Genomic DNA, 22,629 nt, shown 5'->3' on the forward strand with positions numbered 1-22,629 from the left:
ACTCGTTGAAATAGCTCCAAAATTTAAGTATTTGAGTAAATCATAAGAACGCAAATATTCATTTATTAAATTGTTTAAAAAAAACGAAAAGTTTTTATAGAAAATTAAAAAAAATACAATAACGTAAGTTCGAACCGCACCCAGTGGTGCATAGGGCACCGCATTGACAAACCAAAAGCAGTGTGTTTCAATCCCTTGTTACATGACGGTGAAGGGAAATAATGTAATAAATAATTATTGTAATTAGTAGATAACTTGATAACATTGATGCAATTGAAATTAGTTTGTTCTTCTTCTTCTTTGTCTTCTCGTAGATCTGACGATCTGTTCCACTTAGACTACTCACTCCTCCGTGATGATGCCCAACTATCCTTCCATCGCTTAGTGGGCGTTAATGAAAAGCGGACTGTGTGAAAAAACGAATTTAATTCAGTTTTGTAAAAGGTTGGAAATATTTTAAGAAAGGAAAGAAACACGGAAATGGACCTACCTTTGATACGGTGAGGATTTTCCTCAATTTTGGGCACTGGATAATGAAGTTCACTATGAATTATGCAACGATTCATGATAACTTTTACAACGACGCGCGACGAATCCAAGATTTTTTATGCAATCTTATGAAATGTCAAAAAAAAAGTTTTGTTTTGTTCCACATCCAAATGTTCTAATTTTGAATATCTTCTATCTTGGTGTAAGGTAGGTACCTAGGGAGGGGTCAAGAGAAGGATGGGAAAGAAAGGTAATCGGCCAGGAATAATATTGATAAATGCTGTTATATACTAACAGGGTGTCTTCCAGGGGTGCTACTCTGAACCGCTCTCGCGGCACAAGAAAACAGTTTTTCTAGTGTATTTTGTATGTAAATACGCGAGATAATACGGCCGCGAGAGCGTTTAGAATACCACCCCAGGTGGGCGCTGGCCGGAAGGCAATTCTTTGTAAAATTAGTTTGTTCATTGTAAAAATAATTCAAAATCTTTTTTGCTTATTCGTAAATAAATTTGTACATGTTGGAGTTCAGATATATTCTAAAAACAATATCTAAACTTAACATATTAGGCATAAGCCTACAGCAAACTTTACACCAACAATTTTTTGAGTGTGCCCAAATGTTTGTAGACAGGCTGCATTCAACAAATAGATCCTAATAACTCCCTAGAGAGGAAATCCAGCCTGTCTAAAAAAATGTAAACATACTCAAAACATGGTTGATTAAACTAACCGATTTAAATGTTTTCCCTCTCTGTTGAAACAAATTTAGATACAAACTTTACCTAATCAACATAAGGGACTATTTGATTTTATGAATTCAGTGATAATCTTAGATATCGGTGATAATTTTAGAACAATTAAATCGTAATACTTTCAAAATTCCTCTCAAACACAACCATAATACACGCTTCACGCATAACGATGGTTCGGTAGTACTAAAAGTATGTATAAAGTATAGTAATAGAACTCTCAATTATTTAGTACCGAGCATTTTTAATTTCTTGCCGAAAGAACTTAAATTTAACACACAATGTAACAAGAGCAAAATAAGAGAGTGGCTACTCGACCAAAAGTTATAAATGATATTATAACCAAAATATATGACCAAAAGTTATATAGCTTATGTGAAAATATTATATTTAAATTTTTCATGTGTAATATTTTCTTGCATTTAAAAAAATTAAATAATAATAGGAATTATTATTTGCATATACATGCAAATTACTTATTATTCCAGCTGTTAATTATACCTGTAAATTCATTGTTTTTATAAATTTAGATATCTTTATTTTATTTAAATTTAGAGAGTTTTTTATATTTGACTTTTTATGCTGCTACATGTTCACTTAATTGCCATACTTACTAGTTCTTTGCTCAATGTATTATTATTGTGTTTTTTTATATTTTTTATTGTTAACTTTTTTAATCATTCTTATGTTTTTAAAAATCCATTCGTCGATGCGTTTTGTAGCTGCAAGACTTTTTATAATGTTAGCTGTCATATTATAATTATCATATTATGTCAATTTTATCAACTATCAAATATCTAAATTTAGTAAATGGAGTCTAGAATTTCAACCGTCCATGCGCTCAGTAGCTGCAAGACTTGTTGTTATCTAACTTTTATTTTTATAAATTTGCTTTTTATTTCGTTTTTTAAAATATCACTTAAACTCTAAACTTCATTGTCAAATAAAATTTAAAAAAAAAATGTAATTAGGGGCTAGATTTCTTACTGTCGATGCGCTCTGTAGCTGCAAGACTTGCTGTTATCTAGCTCCTATATATCATAATTGTAATATATCATAATTGGAGACGAGGAGCTAGAATCCCAACCGTCCATGCGCTCTGTAGCTGTAAGACATCCTGGGATATTTATTTATTGTACAGCGCCCTTGAGGTGATTTTCACAAAAATGGCGCTATATAAATTATCCAAACATTTTTATTATTGTAATATTGTAAAAGTTAGTATAAATATAAATCTCCACCAACAAGCTACAGAAAGTGGCTTGGTGGGATTTTAGTTTTAGTAAAAAATAAGATTTTTTTTTTATTTTTTTTTATTAAGGCAATCCATCCTAAGAAGGATGATTTCTGAGTAAGAAAATTGAAATGTTAAAACTGTAAAAATGTTTCATTATACCAATAAAATAAATAATAATAAAAATCTTTTGTAAAAATACTATTCAAAAACTATTTTGTACTTCGTATCGAGTAAAATGACGATATGTTTTTTTTTATTGTCTAGTAACACCCGAAACTCGGATATGAGATTATTTTTTAAACGTCGAACGATCGTAACAAAAGGCGCGGAAATACGCTCTGTGGTCAGCGGCCAGCCCCGTCGTGGGAAAATATGGCGATATTAAAAAGCTAGAATCGATGCGTCTAGAAATTTTAATCCTAACTTTTGATATCTAATTAATTTATCGGAATTTTATTGATGGTCGAAATATCGCATCCCCAGAAGTACCCTGTGCCACTATGCCACTGTGCCACTGTGGTATGTCTAAATCGGCCAATTTGCGGGAGAACGAAAGCAAACTTTTTTAAATTTATCATGCTTGTAATTTAAGGCTGTAGTCTTCTTATATTTTAAGTCAAATGAGCAAATGCTACAAAAAATACTCGGCATTACAATGTCGATATACATATACATTATGGCTGTAGTCTGGTAAAACGAACGCAAAATTAGGAAATCATACGATTTTTACCTGAGGGTAGCCGTCGAGTATTCCTTATCCGCCTGGTCGAAAGTTCAAACACGCATAATTGTAAATGTCACACTGTGTCCAAAGTGATCACTTAAACCAGTCCATGACAGGTCCATAACCCCTGTAAATGACATCGCTAAACTTTCATGTTCTCTTAAAGAGGGTTTCCAACAAGTAATCAGTTTATAGATGATTGTCGGTGTATGTACATAGATCGAATTTTCCCAAATATAAAATACGAGTATTTATGATCTATTAAAAAATATGTTATTTTTCTATTATATCCCTGGAAAGTGGTTATGGCAATCATTATAATTAATTTCGCCGTCTCCCTGTATCTACCTGTACACTCTGTACCCACTCTCAACAGGTAAACTACCTAATTACTGAGTTCGCGTTTCTAATAATTAGTTTAAATTACGTACTTCGTATGTAATTACTATTTCTAGAGAAAAGACAACGGAAGTAGGCTGCTACGACCGGGTAAATAATGAGTGGCATTTTAAAATTACCAACGTTGCTAAGATTTGCTATGTTTTATATTATTTATATCAATTATATGTATAGTGAGCATAGAGAAAGAGACACTTTTATGTGTATTCGAACATCCAGAATATAAGCGTATCATTCGTTACACAGACTAACTTTTTATTATAGATTATTGACAGTTGTTAGAAAGGAACTGAAAACCGACCACTCTGTCGTCTGAGGACGAGGAGCGTTTTATTATTGTCAAAGTAAACACCTAATATAATACTTTTTTATCTGTGTGCGCATTTGCAGCTATTTTTACTCACAGATAACGACCCAAGAATAAATTAATCTACTATTGGACGTATATATGCAGAAAAGATCCAACTGTCAAATTACGGTTTTTAGATATTTGAGAAAATATAAGATCACCTAATATAAAATTACAGATAACTACTTGATTTGAAAAATATTGTTAACGATGGAAATAGTATTTTTCTTGCCAGTGGTGTTTCATTTGTTCAAAAATAACATTTAATAAACGAGTTATATGCCTATTTATAGAGCTGGATCATTTTTGCTTCAACAGATTTTAAGATTTTTAAATGCAAAAAAAGTTCAAACTATATTTTGTAAAATTTGGCTACCGTGTTTATATAGAGAAAAATCGGAAAATTTACTTAAAAACATTCTAAAATAATAAATGGTATAAATCAATATTGTATAACTCTATAGTAAATTAACTAATAGGTGGTCATGTTATTGTTTATTTTCCATAAAAATGTCTGCCTTAAAACAGGTTGTACCTAGTCAGGCAGACTAGACAAAATCCAGAAAAATCTATTACCTAATATGTATGTGGAAATTGTATTTTTTTGTTAATAAACCATGATTATCATTATTATTATTATATTGGATTTATTATGAATAATTAGTTGATGGACACGTCATTATATCCATGAAATATGCCATTTTTTGTTTATTTATCTGCCTATGCAGACATACAAATGTATTTGTAATTTATTATCTTACATCATTCAATTTACACACCTAATTGTGCATAGGTCACTGCATTGGTACACCTATCGTAGCGTATCCAGGGATAATTTAGAATTATGAGCGAATCTTGATCACCTTTGTTACATGAAGGTAAGATGATCAGTTTTATGCTTCAGGTGTCAGTCCAGGGACTATGAAATATTCAGTGTGAAAACACTATTTTAAGTAAATATTTCATGTCAACCATGTCGGGAATCGAAATCAAGACCTCTTGCATGGTAGACAAATGCGCTGACCACTACACCATGAGGCCGACATGTAATTATCTAACATAACGTACCTATATTATTTATGTTTTCAAGATCATAGCATAATATATTTCGTAATATTATTATGGAAGATATATACCTGTCTTTTAGTGTACGTAAATAGGAATAATTATATGTATTGTTCCCGTGGAAGTTTTTCAGTGCATTTATTAAGGCATGTACAGTGATAATCAACAAAAAGTTTTGGTGACACTTTCTTTTTTTTATATTTATTCATTATGCGTTCCCTTCGAATTTGATTTTCATATTGTTTTTTTTTACCTCGGTTTTGTCTTCCAGAATTAGAAACTGCTTCATGATTTGATATTTCAGATTCCTCAGTTTCGGAGATAATTACATTTTCCCATTCTCACGTATATCAGAAGACAGACTTTGTTCTGCCGTAGAACCGTAATTATATAAGGTAGACGGAATATTTGCATTTGTGGTATTGCTTATACAAAAATATTTTTAAGACCAAATATCATTTTACTATTTTTGAAAAATGTAAAATTCTAGTATTGCATTATGGACCGTGTTTTAAAATTAAATTACTACGTAAGTGTTTGTCTAACCGGATGATTCTTTTTTGTTTAAATATAAATGAGATATTCTCTATCGATTTTTACAATAAAATCAAAAAAGATCCAAAGTGAGTTGGATCTTTTCTGCATATATACGTCCTATTGTTATCGAAGAAGGAATCACTGATACTAGAAATAATATTATATCAACCATAAAACGACAGAAAAACTAGATTATTATGTAAATTATGTATTACCCTGCTGTTCGTTTATTCAACACGACACGTATCGAATTTTTAGTCCACGAAGACCTTTTTATTAATTTAAAACGATGTTAAAAACTTACACTTGAATACACAATAATATTGGTGTGGATCATTGTACATACCATTGTACTTCCAAAAATATGTTTCTTAAAATTTAATTTAATATTTTTCATATTTTTGGGTACTGTTTTATTGTACATACCGCCGTTTTGTGTGAAACATTTACCTCGAGTATCTTAGCATAGTTTTTTTTTATTCAAAATACTATAATAATATTCGCGTTCTTTTGATTTACCAAAATGTTGAAACTTTGAAGGCATTTTAAACTAAATAAATTGTAAAAAAACTCAATAAACTGTAAATAACTCATTAGGTATTAGAAAATGGGAGTTAATTATATATATTTAAATTGTTTTTATATAGTTACATAAATTATACATATTTTTTTTTCTATTTCGATTTACTTTCATATTTTAAGTTGATGTTATAACTGTATAACTGTTCGAACCACATGCCTCTAATGCTAATGTGAGTCTGCAACACTACCCATGGGACCACAACCCAGTTTGTCTAATATAGGATATCATGAGATTCAATATTACATAATATATAATTTAATTAGTTAGGTTGATTTTTTTAACAAAAAAACTGTTTAATCGATCAAATCACTATAGGGTTTTTTTTTATTGAGGCCTTGTATCAAAACACGATAATATCAGCCAAAATACGTGATACATATTAACAAATAATAATTAAATAACTTTTACCTACCTATACAGGGTGTTCTTTAAACCCTGTCATATCCGAAACCGCGATGATCAGTATGGGCAAGAAGACATATAGGCATATTAAAAAAAAAATTTAGAACGAAGAAAATTTGTAAAAATAAAATATTAAATAGAACAAATGGTTGCTTACTTCTGCAGGGGAGAAGCGAGGGGGGGCGCGGCCGCGTGGTTAACGGCGTGTCAGACTCCCCCCTCCCCTTTTCTCTTCTGCAGAAGTTAGCAACCATTCGTTTTTTTTAATATTAAAAAAAATAAAAATATTCGTTCTAAAAATTTATTTTAATGTGCCAATATGTCTTCTTACTCATACTGATCATCGTGGTTTTGGATGTGACAGGGTTTAAAGAACACCCTGTATAATATATGTCTCTTAAAAATAACAAAAGGGCAATGAATAACAATACACAAATAACAACAAGACGAATAAAAATACAGCAAACATACAAGATAACAAAAAGAGTCGATTGTAAAAAGGGTTTGAAACAGACGATGTGGAATCAATGTTTTTTTTTTTTTAATCTAGATGAAATTACTAATACTTTTAATTACCCATATTTATGTCAAATAATACCCTAATCTAATTCAACATGTTTCACAACACATTTTATAAGAATATTCAATTGTTTATACACAAAATTCGCTTTGGTTTTTATAGACCGTAAGTTGAAACCCTGCTTTTTTCATTGTAATTAGGGCCCAGAAATATAGAAAAGTTCTGCTTTTGTGCTAAATACCGAAAGTTGCAGTAAAACACAAACCGCAAATACGAAATATGATTTAAATAGCATCACATAATAACACATTATTTATTGTTAAATGACAACAATAATAATTCTACTGCAAATCATTTTGAGAACTACTGATAAGCATAATAATATTTTCCATGTACCATTGCATGAATAGGTAGGTAATGATTTCGCGATTTCGCGTTTGTTTTGATAACAAATTGCCGCGCCGGCTGCCATTTTCCGTTACCAACATTGCCCCGTGGCGCCGTGGCCAGCAACGTCAGTTCGATCGTGCGAGTCGTCCTGTCAGCTGGCGTTTTCCTCGACGAAAACATCAAATAAAATTTCAAATACAAGTTACAAAAATGTCGGAGGGTAGTGAAAAGGATGCCAATGATCGGAGAAAAAATACGGCACACGTCGTAAGTTCACAAATAGCCATTTTTCTGATAATATTCTATTTCCATACGGAACGCCTTCTTGTTTGTTTACGTGGCGCCATGTTGGCATTAATTTGACGTTTGGCGTCTGTTATGTATTTTTTTTTTTACTTAGATTTACTTACTGTGGAGGTGATTTAGCCAATTTTCTTTCATGTACACCTTTCCCTTTGGCGTTAACTTTCATGTAAGTTTTATGCCGATAATTGCCAAGTATATTTTATCCACAGCCGTTATTTTCAATTACCACCCCCGTCTAATGTTCTAACAATAAATCTTTCTGGTGTTTTAACAATTAGGCAATTTTTAACATTTTAATGTTAAAAATTGCTTTAAGAATAATATTATGCAATTTGTCAATATTTATTTTATATTACAAACGATTTTCTAGATTATTTTTGGACAAAGTATTACAAATATGCTTGCCATTTTTTGGATACAATTTCTGACAGAGGACTGAGACTTTGAACCTTGGATAACCGAAACTTAAGCCCCTGCTCTTATCTTTTTTAAAAAAGAAGTGATTATTTAAGGATTTTTGCACAGTTACATTTAACCAACAAAGTAAACTCAATATTTATATTATAGTATTCCTTGCTGTAGTTTTCATTTTAACATTCATTAAAATATGCACACGAATCTGCATCTTCATTAGTTATAAAACATACCACTCAAGTTGTTAAGAATATGTTTTAATGATAAACCCTAATATTATTTTAGGGCCATTTTCTATTAGTCCTAAATAACTGTGTTAGAAAATAGGAAACAAGACTAGGTTTGAACCCCTGATACAGGATTCCTGTCACTAACCGCAGTTCGACAATCCGTCTTTACATACAGGCCTCGCTCTCTCTACATTCATACATCTCGTACATACATGCTGATTATTCCAAGTTTTAACAGGTTCATTATTTGTTATAGTATCGATATTTTTATTTATGTTTATTAACATTTAAATCTGAATTGAACAATAACTTTTTTTCTTAATATTGTATCCCTAAACGACGGAACACTTACGTGATTACTAAAAGTGATCTTAGAGTAAACTTTGCTTTTTCTTTCAAAACATTGCCTTAATTTAATATTTAATCCAACTATCTGGATTTATGTATATCCGGATAACGTCTGACACTCATTAATTCAAATAATTGAAGTTTTACTGTTTCAACTTTGTTATACTACCGTCATTATGAAAAGAGTGGTATCTCTAAAAAGTGGCAAAGTTGTCAAAATCAAGAACATGAAATGCTTCCCGTCACTTAAAATATATATTTTTTTATGAACTGCGTTTTATTACTTATTAAAAACAAAAGAAAACATTCCACCATGCCATATTACTGTATAGTTGCATACATACCTCGCTTCCTCTACATTCATACATCTTCTCATGCATGCATGTCGATTATTCTTACTTTTCACATTGATCATCTTCAAGTATTTGCTGGATTTGATCGTGCCATGTCTTTCTCGGTTTTCCTCATTTTCTGCATCCTCAACATTCAGATTGTAGATCTTTTTAACAGTTCTTTCGCTGTCCATTCGCTCTACATGTCCAAACCAACGCAGCACCCCTTTCTTGATTACTTATTAACATATACATATACCGCTTTTTAGAGAAGTAATTGATTTCTGCCACCCTAGGTGGAGATACTCCTTTTTTTTGTTTATTGTTCCCCAAAATCCACAACTACATGCCACTTTATTGATATGTTTGGCGCTAGGTATTGTTATACTTTGGATATAAAAATGAATATAACTTGTTTTATGCAAAATTTTAAATACCACTTTCTTCACAAGGACATCAGAATAGCCGTTCAAATATCGAAATAAACCAAATGAAAAAATAAAACAACAAAAAATCATTTTTCAGGGTCCATCTAATGGGGCGAACGGTCCCCAGCAGTTCTACGGGCCGCCGGGGTATCCGCCTCCTCCGCCGCACTTCCACCCGCATGGGCCGCCCCCCATGGGGCCCGGGCCCCCGCCCTCACATATGCACATGCCCCCCCTACCCTACCACCGCGACGAGCGGGCGCAGCGCCAGTATGTCAAGCTGCGCAAGAAATTGGAGCAGAAGCAGATCAGGGGGGACGGATTAGGTGAGACTCGTTTATTATTTAAATTTGAGCGCTGACTTTGTGATTTTCAATATTAAACTAGATTTTTTTTTTTTTTTACACGAGAACATTAATAGGGAGTCACAAATAGGCAAATGAATGCCCGATCTAGGGGTCATACTTATCAAGATTAACATAGAAACATATTTATATGCTATCATTATTACAACAAAGATTGAGATCGATTTTAGAGAAGGAAATGTGGAACTTATTGTGCATTTAATTCATTGCATTTACAGAGCTTACGACTTGTCATTGATTGGTTTAACATTCACCATTCTACTTATGTTTGAACATCCACATTTCTTCCACCCATTGATTTTTGTGAGGATAAAGAGCTAAAACATTTATGGATATGGGTGAGATTTATCTCGCGCTACTATTTTATTTAGTAATAAATGCCATTAAGTGGAGGTGATTGATTTGGCTTGACCACACGCTTATATATTGCAGATTTCCCTGTGAGTCCTAATCACTCTTGCCAATTTTATGAAGCATCAGGTTTTTTCGCCCTGGACATCCGTTGTCGACAATTTGCCAATATTCTGAATTATTTCACCTACTAGGCAATGCCTGAAAACATTTTTCATTGGACCAGTTGGTTTAGTCAACAACATTTTGAGTTTGTTCAAATGTTTATAAACAAAGACCGGGTTTCACCCCATAGACTGTAATATATCATCCTTAGTAACTCCTTAGGGGGTGAAATCTTGTATTTTGTCTTTATTGTATCACTTACCTAATTAAAATAATATGCTCATAGTTTTCAGAACAAAACTTACCGCTTAGCATGTCGTGCCTTCATTTCGTATATCCACCTTTTTCGAACGCAATTAAAATTATATTTTGCTCTCATTTCCACTCCACTCGAACAAACACTCCGTGACTCTTGTGCCAACTGCTATGTTGCTTTATCAAGATGTACAAATAAAATGACTGGATTTCCATATTCCTTTACCCTTGAGATATCATTGTATCATAAGAATTTTTAAGCGTTGCCAAAAAAACAGTGAAATATAATACATTGTTATACTATTAGTGCACATTTACCTTTTTTTTTACCCGTTACTAAAGTTATCCGATTGTTTGTGGAATTTTTGAACCAGTTGACAGATGAAATAACAAAATGTGTCGTATCATATTTATTCCAAATATCTTTGATAACAGGCGGACATAAGAGTATAACTTTTAGGTATAAGTCCCCAGTTTGTGTATCGAACTATTAATCGATTCGAGAATATTCGAACTGCTGAAGACCGACAAAGATCTGGACGTCCTCGAACTGTGCGGACTCCAGGAGCTGTTAAGGCTGTCAGAAGCAGAATTCATAGAAATCCGCTCCGTAAACAAAAAATCTTGTCCAGGGAGATGAATATATTGACTCGAAGTATGTCTCGCATCATCAAATCTGACCTAAAGATGGAGGCTTACCGAAGGAGCACTGGTCATATGCTTACTCCACCTCTAAGGGACATTAGGAAGACCAGAGCAAAAAAACTTATTTCACGAAATGCGAATAATTTGCATTGCAAAATTCTGTGTTCTGATGAAAAAATATTTAACATCGAAGAAAACTTCTACAAGCAAAATGATCGAGTGTATGCTCATAGCTCTCGAGAAGCCGCTCAAGTCATTCCTACAGTTCAAAGAGGTCATCATCCAGCAGCAGTGATGATTTAGTGGGGTGTCTCCTACGAAGGGGTTTCTGAGCTTCATTTTTGTGCGCAGGGTATAAAGACAAGTGCGAAATCGTACCAAGGTGACATTCTATAGAAGGTTGTTAAGCCTCTCAATGACACAATGTTCAATTCGAGACATTGGATCTTCCAGCAAGATTCTGCTCTAGCTCATAAGGCAAAATCTACCCAGCAATGGCTGGAAAATCACGTACCGGAGTTCATTAGAACTAAAGATTGCCCTTCTGGAAGCCCAGATTTAAATCCGCTGGACTACAAATTGTGGTCATTGAGTATTTTTTTTAAATTATTGGAATATGCATGTTAGCCTAGTAATAAAAAAAAACTTTTGTAAAATTAATTGCTTTTTTATTATAATCAAAATAGTTTGTAACAGTATTTATGGCAGGACTAGGTATCTGGAATATTTATGTTATTTTTACAAATTACTTGAATGTTTTTACAAATTACACAAATGAAATGATCTGTAAATAATAACCCATTTTGCAAAATATGAGTTCTGTAGCTAAATAATTGGGTTCATAATAATGTTTTTTTGCTCTCCTGAAAAGTTGCACTTTTGCAGTTATACTTTTATGTCCGCCCATCAAAGATATATGAATGAGGAAATTCAGTGGTTTTTAATTTTTTTATTTGTTTATAGACTATTAAACTAAGCCAAAAAATGTTTTTTTTTTTTTTAATTTTATGTATCCGTATTATCAGCGCCACGAGTAAAAAAAAAATTTGTATTTCTGAAATTGCTCCGCATGTAACGTCTCAAGTTCACTTCCGCTTCTTCTTAGTCAGTTCTGCCGATTGGTCTGTTGACGATAAGTAGACTGCAAATCTTCCACAACTCTCTTCTCATTGGTTGATTCATATGAACTAGTGACATCATTCGAAGTACCTAGTTAATTTTTATTAAAATATTTTTCAATATTTTTGTCGCTAGTAAGAAAACATTTTTTGGATCACTTTCCCGTAGGGCTGAAGTTCCTCATTGTGCAGAAAGTAAATGCAAATATCGCCAATATAATAAAATGTACTTTTAAAAAGCAGGATTTGTGATTTATAGTGTTGTAAAAAGTATTTTTGTATACAATATTTTCAGTTTGTCTAAATGTTTGTAGACAAAACACTGGATTTCCCCCCCTAGGGATTTATTAAGATAAATAAATTTCATTGGGTACAAGAAGTTCTTCTCTTGCATCTCTGTTGTAATTTATTGGTATTTATTATTTGGAAGTTATGAAAAATACACCACTACACGCAGACGCATTGAGAAATAATATCTGTACCTCAGAGGCAGATGGATGCAAATCCAGAATTTGATGAAATGACATTTCGATTTTCGTATCCAGTTTATGATCATGTCCATTGATTTTGAAGAAATTTAAGTCTCATAATGAAAGAACCAATGTATTAAGATACTGAATATACAAATTAATGTTCTGAATTATTAGAAATCACTTAGAGAAAGTAGATTCTTTATGCTATTGTTGAACATTTGACGTTTGGATTTGCATCCGTCTGCCTCTGAGGTACAGATATTCTTTATTGAATTTTTTTCTTGCAACTGGTGAAAATCAAACCCATGACACTAGTTTCGCAGTTGGCTGTCTAACCATCTGCGCCACAGCGCCTGTCATTTAACTGGATATTTGAATCTAACAGGAGTGATTGTTAATTTGTAGGATTCAACTCTGGGCTCAGCACCCCCGCTCTATCTCCCCGTAAAGAGTTCTCTAATGGGGGGCAATGGAGAGGAGGAGCCTCCTCACAGGTGGGCGGCACATCTTCAGAAGGAGAAGGAAGTTCTTCAGCCGCCACGTCGGTGCAGGGAGACGAGGAACAACCATTACTTGACTACCTTTCCTCTTTACTGACACCACATGTAAGTTCCACTTTTTTCAATTTTCAATTGGTTATAAATATTAAGTTAGCTTTGTATAACAATTTTTTTGTCTGTACATTATTTTGTCTTTGATAACATATGTCGCCTAAATATGTATTTCAAAAATAAAAACAAAGGCTTTCAAAATCAAAAAGCTCTTATAGCATTTTCTAAATATTACACTGAGAATTTCATTGATTTAGATCCGACACTTGTTTAATACTAACTTTTGGCGCCTGAATCCGAAAATAAGTTTTTGTCTATCACGTCAACTTCAGGTTACCCTCTCATTGTCATAAAAGTCAAACAAAATGTGCATACAAAGGAAAATATTACCAAATATACTGTTCAAAGAGAATAATTTTATTCATACAAAGTTTATATATAGTTATTGTTAAGTCAAATTGTGTTTATACGAGTAGTAAAGTTCTTTTATCAAACAGCAAATATACATATCGACGCTGGAAAGGAAAAGTTACCAAGCGACATGTAGCAACTTTACAGAAGAGCCATTCAAAGTTTTTTTTTTCAAATTAGTAAATAAAATCTCATAGATACATTTGCGTGATTCCTACATAATTTAAATAAAAATATAATGTATGAGAATCTTTATTAATTAATAAAAACTTTAATTGGCTCTTCTGTAATGTTGCTACATATCGCTTGGTAAAAATTTCACAATAAGATAAAGTGTAGAGAAAAAGCTTGAACTACAGTTTTGAAATCGTCATGTCTACTTTGTAATAGCTGAAAAATCAAACTCAACAGGAATTGTGTTAAAATTTGTTTCCCAATCAATTTTAGCATTTCTAATGGATACTTCTTTTTTTTTCACAGGTATCGGAGGTAACGGCTCGCACTGCTCTGGTCCAGTGGAGCCCGCCACGTGTGGATGGCCCTCCACCGCCCTGCGGAGAGCTGCGCTATGAGCTGTTACTGGGTGACAAGGGGCGCTACAAGGCTATCTATAGTGGGCAATCGCTCTCGTGCAGGTCTGAACTGATTTTTAAAATCAAAATAACTATAATAAAAGTAAATCAAAATTTAATTTCATCACTTAAAATTAGTTCATTTATTTAATTTTATATTAATATGGTTTTTTTTTTCATTGCTCGAGTTTATTTTTAGGGTTCAAGACTTGCGTCCTGGTACAGAGTACTCAGTTTGCCTCCAAGCACATTCGGAAGGTGTTACCGGAGCAGCGTCCAGCGCAGCCGCTGTATGTACCCCTCCAGTGGAACCGGGGGCTCCGGCTGCACCCCGCACAGCATTACGGGCGCGCACCTCTCTGCAGCTGCGTTGGCAAGGAGCCCCTGATAATGGTTCCCCTATAAAATACTACATTTTGCAGTACGACGAAGGAAAAGGTGGAGATTTTATCGAACTCTGTCGCTCTAAATACCGTCAACACAACTTGCAAAAGTTAGAAGGCTCCACTCGATACCGTTTTCGACTGGCGGCTGCCAACGAAGTGGGGCAAGGACCCTGGAGCGAGGAAGTCGCATTTTGGACATGCGGGTCTCCACCCCCTCCACCTGCTCCTCCTACCCTCACTGCTTGCGAGACACACGCCCTCGCCCTCTCCTGGGAACGGCGCCCAGGCGATGATCAGTTCACTCTGCAGATGGAAGATAAGAACACTCAACACGGATTCATAGCCGCCTACGAAGGTAGGGATACCGAGACTCACTGCGAAGGACTGACAAGATATACCAATTATGTGTTCAGACTGCGAGCGCAAAATGACGACGGAGGATCGCGTTGGTCAGACGAGGTCGCATACCGCACTCTTCCTGAGAGACCCGGACCACCGTCCAAGCCCGTAGTAAAAGGCAAAAAACACACTCAGTCCTTCAAAGTCCGATGGGATCCCCCGTTAGACAAAGGCGGAACTGACATCCGGCTATACACTCTGGAGATAAAATCTGACTCGGACTATGAGGCCGTATACACTGGGCCGGAGCAGGAGGCCACCTGTGACCGGCTGCGACCCGGCCATACGTATCTGGTAAGGGTGGGCTGCACAACAGCGGGAGGAACCAGCGTCTGGTCTGAGGCCCAGAGTGTTACCACGGAACCTACTGTCCCTGGCCCGTGCCACCCCCCTTCCTCCCAGGGGGACCCTCGCCCCACATCCCTGTCCCTGCGCTGGGACCCGCCCGACTACGACGGTGGCTCCCCTATCCTAGAGTACAACTTGGAAATGACCCGAGAAGAGAACAGTAGACTTGTTTATAAAGGTAGTGAAACAGAATGTACCGTCCACGAACTTTTACCCGGAAGAAGATATACTTTTAAATTAAAGGCCTTAAATAGAGCTGGTGGAGGAGCATGGTCCGAATCCTTAGAGTTGACGAGTGGAGCTGCACCCCCAGAGATTCCACTGCTGAATTCACCTGTAGCCAAGTCTCCATTTAGCGTACGCGTTGAGTGGGAAGAGCCTCCTTCCAATGGCGGACCCATAACGGAATATATATTAGAAATGAGTTTGGTTACTAAAGAAGATGAAAAATTATTCAGTACCATTTTTAACGGTTTGCAACATAATTTTGACATAAAAAACCTAGCACCTTATACGGGATATTGTTACCGTGTGTGCGCCTGCAATGTCGCAGGTCGTAGCGAATGGTCGGAGGAGCGAACCGTGGTCACCCCCGCCGCCGTACCCGCCGCTCCCCCCACCCTCCGCGTCGACGCCACCGCCACAGACGCTCTGCTCGGCTGGCAGGAGCCTGATGACAACGGCTCTCCTATCTCCCATTACAGGATAGATGCCGGAGACCGAGTATTCCTAACGGAGGGACCCATCACGGAGTACAAGCTGGATGATCTCTCTCCCGAGTCCACTTACCGAATTAGAATACAGGCAGTGAACGATATCGGAATTGGCAACTTTTCCCCGACACTTAAGTTTGAGACGATGCCTCCACCACCAGAACCTCCTGCGCTTCAGCTAGTGCAGCAAGGGCACAATTTCTTGAAGCTCAAGTGGGGAGACGGGAAAAATTTAGATTTCACGCAGTACACGGTAGAGATGAGAAGTCCCCGTAGGAAAGAGTTCCAAATAGTATACCAAGGAACGGGTCTTTCGTTCAGAGTGAAGAAGCTTCACGAGTGCACTGTGTATAAGTTCCGCGTGTGCGCGTACAGCGAGGCTGGAGGGCAGGGAGAGTACTCGGAGCCCCAGGAATGGGAGACAGTTCTGGCACCTCCCACCGCACCGCGGGCCCCCCGCCTGGTGGAGCAAGGGGACACGTACAGCCTGCTGGAGTGGGGGCCACCAAAAGGGGCACCCGAAGAGCCCCTCACCTATGTTGTTCAGTGCTGTCGATCTAAGGATCTAGAATACAAAGAGGTAATTTCAAACACTTTTATATTTTAATGCCTTGATTTGAATACAATGTTACACTCAATGATAACTTTAGAGAAGGCAATAAAAGCTTCATAAATCAGTAATTTTGTATGAAATTTTAGTGGTTTTTTTTTTTACCAAATATTTTGTTTTTAAGATATACATAATTTTCAAGTTTATCCAAACAATCTATTTTAATCCTGAACTATCTTAAGGGCTAATTTTTCAAAATGCTTTTTTTTTTACAGAATATGAAAATTACTCCGTGAAATTTCCTTTCTCTTAAGAATATTCCATAATTTCCTTTTATACTAAACGCCAAACACTCAAGATCATTCATCTAAGCTATCCTAAACCCTTAGGGTACTCTTGAAAAGCAATTATACTTTGAATTCTTTCTTTGAATTTTCTCACTTTTAATAATTTTACAATAACATGGCGTTTCTGGAATGTACTGTTTGTGAAGTCGAACAAATCGCTCTCCCGCTCATTTTATATTTTGATCATCTACCAACTTACGATGTGTTCCTAGGAATGTACATTCTCTTTAGAGATACACATTTTTCAAAAATTGTGTTTCATCTCTTTTCTTTCTTTTTTTATTTAAACAATTTCTTTGTTGAAATTACAGAGATAGATGCTATTTTGTACATTGAAAAATATTCAAATATAATCTCAAATACAGAAATAAATGCCTTGTATTTAAATTAAGGCGACGCGACGCTATGTAAGTGTATGCATCCCTGACTGACAATCATAGATATTGCCTAAAATGTAGTAAATAGTCATGACAATATGAAGATTGTTAGTATTATATAGAATTCTAGTGAAATTATTTGCAGACAATAGAAATAACTTAATACTTAATAAAATTTGTATTTCAGGTGTACAGAGGTCAGGAGATGAGCACCAGGATAGAGGATCTGGAGGGCGGGTGTGAGTACCTGGCACGCGTGTGTGCGGAGCGCAGCGTAGCGGGCAGCCCCCTGGCCGGGCCTTGGGCCCCCGCCTTCGGCCTGTGCCCTCCGGCGCCCCCCGCGCCCGCCCCGCCGCCCCCCTCCGCGGCCCCCGCGCCTCGCCGCGCTCCCCGGCGCTCCGCCCCCTCGCCCTGGACCGACAACACCTGGGCCCTGGTCATAGTCGCCGGCTGCATCCTGGTGGCCGTCATCTTCGCCGTCGGAGCAGCGAGTTTCGTGGACTGGCGCAACTCAGTCTAGATGCCATTTCCTACTAATCCGTGTTTCCGCATCCTAGTATATTGGGAGTAAATCGCGAGTGGGTATAGATCAATTAAAATATAGTCTTATGACCCCTGGTGATTTTGTGCATTACGCATCCAAATGTTACGCTGAATTATTTAGTTGATTTGTTGCTCTCATGAAATTTGTCAGTTTATTGTGTTCTTCTACTTTTCTTTTCTAAAGCGCAAAATACTTGTAGTATCTAAATAACAAATTGAATAGTGCGGTATGTATTCGGTACAAATCGGATCTTATTTATATTTCCAGTATAGTTTATCCATTTAACTGAAAAATTAAATGGTTTTTATATCCTCGTTATTTCAAAACTCCAAAGGCTGATTTATGATAAGGAATTGGAATGAAATTGAATTATAAACTTATAAAGTGAATGTTGCGCATTGAAATACAAATGCGGCTCTAAGAGAATGATTATTTTATAAAATTAAAGAACATATATATTTGTCTGTATTTTTCAGTACACTAGGAGATAGTGTTGTAACGAAGAAATGTCAATTTGCGCTTTTGTAATATTCAGATCTGATCAATGGAAGGAGAGTATAGAGAATTGGTATTAATAGAATATGTAATATGATTACATGTAAGGAGACATTCAGTTACTGCTTTTCAACCAAAGTAGTCGTCTGCTTGTTGTTGTTACTGGAGCGAGACTCTCCGTCTCCGTAAAGCTGCCCATTGCAGTCGGTTTCCTCCTGATGTTATATAATATATATATTTTGATATGATTATGGACCAAAGCTGGTTGAGATGTCGCGGGAAGACGAGATCGAAGAGATTCCCAGTGTAGCGAGAGATACCCACTCTGTGCTTTAGCGAGCAAACTTTTACCTTATATTTTATTTTTATATCTATACAGGTATACATATATTTGGTGCTAATTGAAATAATTTTATAGCAAAATTCTATCTATTTAAAATTTTAGTTAGGCCGATTAATAATTATCTTGTACCCCCGGGTGGACGAATGTTGTATTTGTAAAATATAGTTTAATTGTTGATTTTCTAAAGATTTGTAAGTAACGAGTTGTAAAACATTCGGGGAGAAGCAGATGTCGGTGAATACGAGCTTTACTCCTATAGGGAAGGCGACCATGTGCAATTTATCTGTAATTTAACCAGTCGTTGTCCACCAGCCTCGCCCGCTACTCCAGGAAGTACTAAATATGTAGTACCGAACAAACATTCCCACACACTAAACATTATGCTGAATGTACTAGTATTGTATTCCCTATCTTGTTTAAATGTCAATGTACAAAATACACCGCGTGTGTGCGTATAATAATATTTACCTATTATGTCCAATAAGATAACTTATTTATGGTTTTGTACGACAACAAATGATTTTATCCCGCAGCATATTCCTAAAATATACTACTTTAAGGAGTTCCATTTTCCTGTTAATCGAACTGAGAAATTTCTCCTGCATATTCTGTTGATGTTTGTCAGAAATTAAGTTTTAGTTAAAGTCACCTAATAATGTGTAATTTTATATAAAGTTTGTTGCGCTTCCAATGTGACTCCGAACTTGGTACTAGTAAATTTGTATCTATGTGAGTTGATAATTTCAAAGAGGATATATTTTTTCTATAGTTGATTTATTTAGGTCGCTGACTTTTGTTATTTTTCTATATAATATATATAAACATATTTATAGTTTGGATGGCCTAATCGATGTATTTTTTTGAGCAGTTTCTGCTAGCCACTCTTCTCCATACATTATTTTATCTCAGAAGTTGGCGAGCAGATTCGTTTTATCATGTAGTCAAATATAAATGTTGATTGTACTAACTGTGGCCCTGTGAACATTACTCACTGTACTGTTCGGTTACCTTATTAGGTGATGCAGCGTGTGAATGTCACATTACCCAGATCTACTTGTGAAATGTGTGGAATATTTGTAAATCCATTAACTTAGGCAGAAATTATATATTAAATATACATATATGAAAATAGATAATATACAATTTATATGAAAATATATATGGACATCATTATAAATATTAATAAAACAATTATATTTTATGTACTATAATAAGTGTTTTTTTTATTTACTTCAACAAATAATGTCACAATATTTCCTAATCACAAATGGTTTGTGCGCTATTGTAAGTTGCAATAAGAACACCCATGATATGGAGAAAGGCTACACTATTTTATCAATAGAAACATTGAAGAATTTTTAATTCCCAACCAACTTTGGGCAGTCTTATGTGTTTTGAAAGATTTTTTAAAATCCTAAAGTTTCTAATACATATACAAGTCATTATACATAATTTATTTCTGAAAAGTATGCTTATTATTTTACTAATAAACGTAAATGTCGGCTGAGAAATACGAGAAACCTAGAGAAAATTAAATATAATACTTCTACAACGCAAACAGGTTGGTTTGTGGCAAGGAGAGTATTAAATTTCTTTATGATAAGTAATTGACTAATGTACAAAATTGTTTTTTACCGTCTCATTAACAACCTATCTTAGTACTTAACAGTTTATGAGAAGAGTTTGCAAGTTTCTACGTTCTCACTCTCAAAGTTGGAAAAGTCCCGAATAGAGTGTCCATCGGGGCCGAAGGAGACCATACTAATACACCCCACGAAGTTGGCTCTGTAGAGTCCTCTCGTGTAGCTGGCCGTGGAAATGTTCAATGGAAAACCACCTAAAATAATTTGGATACAGTCAAATATACAGTAGAAAAAGGATGATAAGGTATATAATATCTAAAATCAAAGAGAAAAGACAGATTTCACTGTTAGCCAAATATATTAATCACATATCTCGCAGATTGAAGTCAGTACCTATGAATAATGTGACGTCAGAATTCTTCATTTCATTTTTGCCACCAGATTCTTCGTACACCTTTTTGTCATCTGTGACCAGAGTAATATTCCCTGGCAAGATATCTAGCTGTAGTGTGTGCCAGTCTCCATTGGAGAGTTTCCCGGCCTGCAGGACCTTGATGACCACCGTGTCACTGGAAGCTTGGTGCGGCCAATTATTCCATTTGTCATTTACTGCCATCTCGTTTATTCTTCTTCCTCGAGACGGCTTCAACAATGTCCAGCTCAGTTTTAAATATCCCCCATCCAGACCGATACTCACAATTTTTTTGTTTTCCTAAAATAAAAAATAAACTTAAACCATCTGTGTTTTTTTCATATTATGTAAATAGATTTTTTTAGCAAAGGGCGATGTGCGAAACAAGCAAAACCTTTTGAAAATGCGAAAACGTATTAAGAAAAAAAGGTTTTAAAAAATAAATATTTAATGTTTCTATTTATAATACTAATGTGGTTTCGTGGTTATAGAAATATAGAATGGCAAATTCAATCACAGATGTTCTCAGTTTAGTTTCAAATGTAATGACTTACAATTTCTCCCCACAGCAATAGACCATCTGGCTTGGCAGTGGTGAAGTTCATGTATATATTGTTTATACTCCTCCTAAGTCGGTACTTTTCTAGGATTTTTGGCTTTTCTGCTTTGTGAAGTTTACTCTCGTCTATGACCATAAAACTGTTGCCACTAAATTGCGGTGTACCCATTTTCAGCTCTGTAAAAAGAGAGATTTTTATAATTTGTTCCGACTTTAAAGAAATCCTTGCTCAAAAGTGCCATTTTATTAATATGAAATAGAAATAGACCACATAAATTATTTAAAAAAAATTATCTTATGCTAGATAATCAGATTTAATATTGATCAATCGTGGTTGTGCATTTACTGTATTGGACCTTACAGATGTAAAACTTGTATAAATAAATCTGTGGCTTGGATCTACTAGAGCCAATGTCGTAAATCTTACAGGAGAGTAATTATTTAGCCATTTTGTGGCATTATAATGAACTGTTTGATGTCTTTGATAATAAATATTAATAAAAAAGATGTTTAAGTGCGTATAAAATAGTTAAATATATAAGTTTTTTAATTGACATTGACCTTCTACAAAATGGTGGCAAGAAAAATATGAAATCTAAAAATGGCCTTTAAGATCCAAGCCACAGAAATAAGACATAAGGTTGCATCTAAGGTACAGGAAGGTCTTCTAAAAAGCAACTCGTAATACTGTATTCATAGTAGTACTGTATACAATACGTCGTCTAACTAAGAACGGGGTCAGAAACATTTGTCTCTCTCATACTGACCTTACATTTATTGGGCATGAATTTACAATTTAATTCTGAAGGTTTCTGTTATCAGATTTCTTTTATTAATTTATAAATCCTTACGATTTTGGCAGAGGTGTCCACTCCATCCCGTGGGACAAATGCACTTCCCTTGCGCACACCTTCCCATGTGGCAGCTTCCTTCCGTGCAGGGCAGTGCGTGCATGCAGCGTTCCCCCGTATAGTGGGGTCCGCACGCACACTGCGCCACACTTCGCTCTATATAGCACGTGCCACCGTTCCAGCACACGTCCCCTCCACACGCCTCACCATCGCAGTCGTCGATATTGCGGGAAGCTGTACATAGAATAGAAATATTCAGGAAACTTCAGATTCATGGCGTCATGTCCATTCACAAAAAAATTGTAAGCATTATCGATGGATCCCGGGAAAGTGGTTGGTGCACATTCACGCAAGGAGTACAAAAAGTGAAC

The 22,629-nt window shown here is 35.4% G+C and overlaps 2 protein-coding genes across 4 annotated transcripts in view; one reads left to right on the forward strand and one right to left on the reverse strand.

The window, feature by feature from the left end:
* Positions 1–20,062, forward strand: part of mtgo (miles to go) — a 224,049-nt gene extending 203,987 nt beyond the window's left edge. For 2 of the 3 annotated variants that reach the window (XM_088226689.1, XM_088226690.1), the window contains exons 4-8: positions 9,603–9,831; positions 13,223–13,422; positions 14,260–14,414; positions 14,551–16,777; positions 17,659–20,062. In XM_088226689.1, coding sequence (XP_088082815.1) covers positions 9,603–9,831; positions 13,223–13,422; positions 14,260–14,414; positions 14,551–16,777; positions 17,659–17,991 — 3,144 coding nt within the window. In that variant the 3' untranslated portion in view covers positions 17,992–20,062. Of the gene's footprint in view, positions 1–7,549; positions 7,715–9,602; positions 9,832–13,222; positions 13,423–14,259; positions 14,415–14,550; positions 16,778–17,658 lie in introns of those variants that run through there. The other variant, XM_088226691.1, reaches the window with a different exon arrangement.
* The window catches only part of eys (eyes shut), a 111,848-nt gene continuing 109,268 nt past the window's right edge, over positions 20,050–22,629 (reverse strand). The window contains exons 19-22 of the mRNA XM_088226688.1: positions 22,259–22,492; positions 21,403–21,584; positions 20,830–21,148; positions 20,050–20,690 (exon numbers count right to left, since the gene is read on the reverse strand). Of these exons, the coding sequence (XP_088082814.1) occupies positions 20,524–20,690; positions 20,830–21,148; positions 21,403–21,584; positions 22,259–22,492 (902 nt within the window). The 3' untranslated portion in view covers positions 20,050–20,523. The remainder of the gene's footprint in view (positions 20,691–20,829; positions 21,149–21,402; positions 21,585–22,258; positions 22,493–22,629) is intronic.

Source organism: Micrasema longulum, unplaced genomic scaffold (genome assembly GCF_059751315.1).
Source record: "Micrasema longulum isolate JH-2025_06_02 unplaced genomic scaffold, ASM5975131v1 h1tg000461l, whole genome shotgun sequence".
In the NCBI taxonomy this organism is placed as follows: Eukaryota; Metazoa; Arthropoda; class Insecta; order Trichoptera; family Brachycentridae; genus Micrasema; species Micrasema longulum.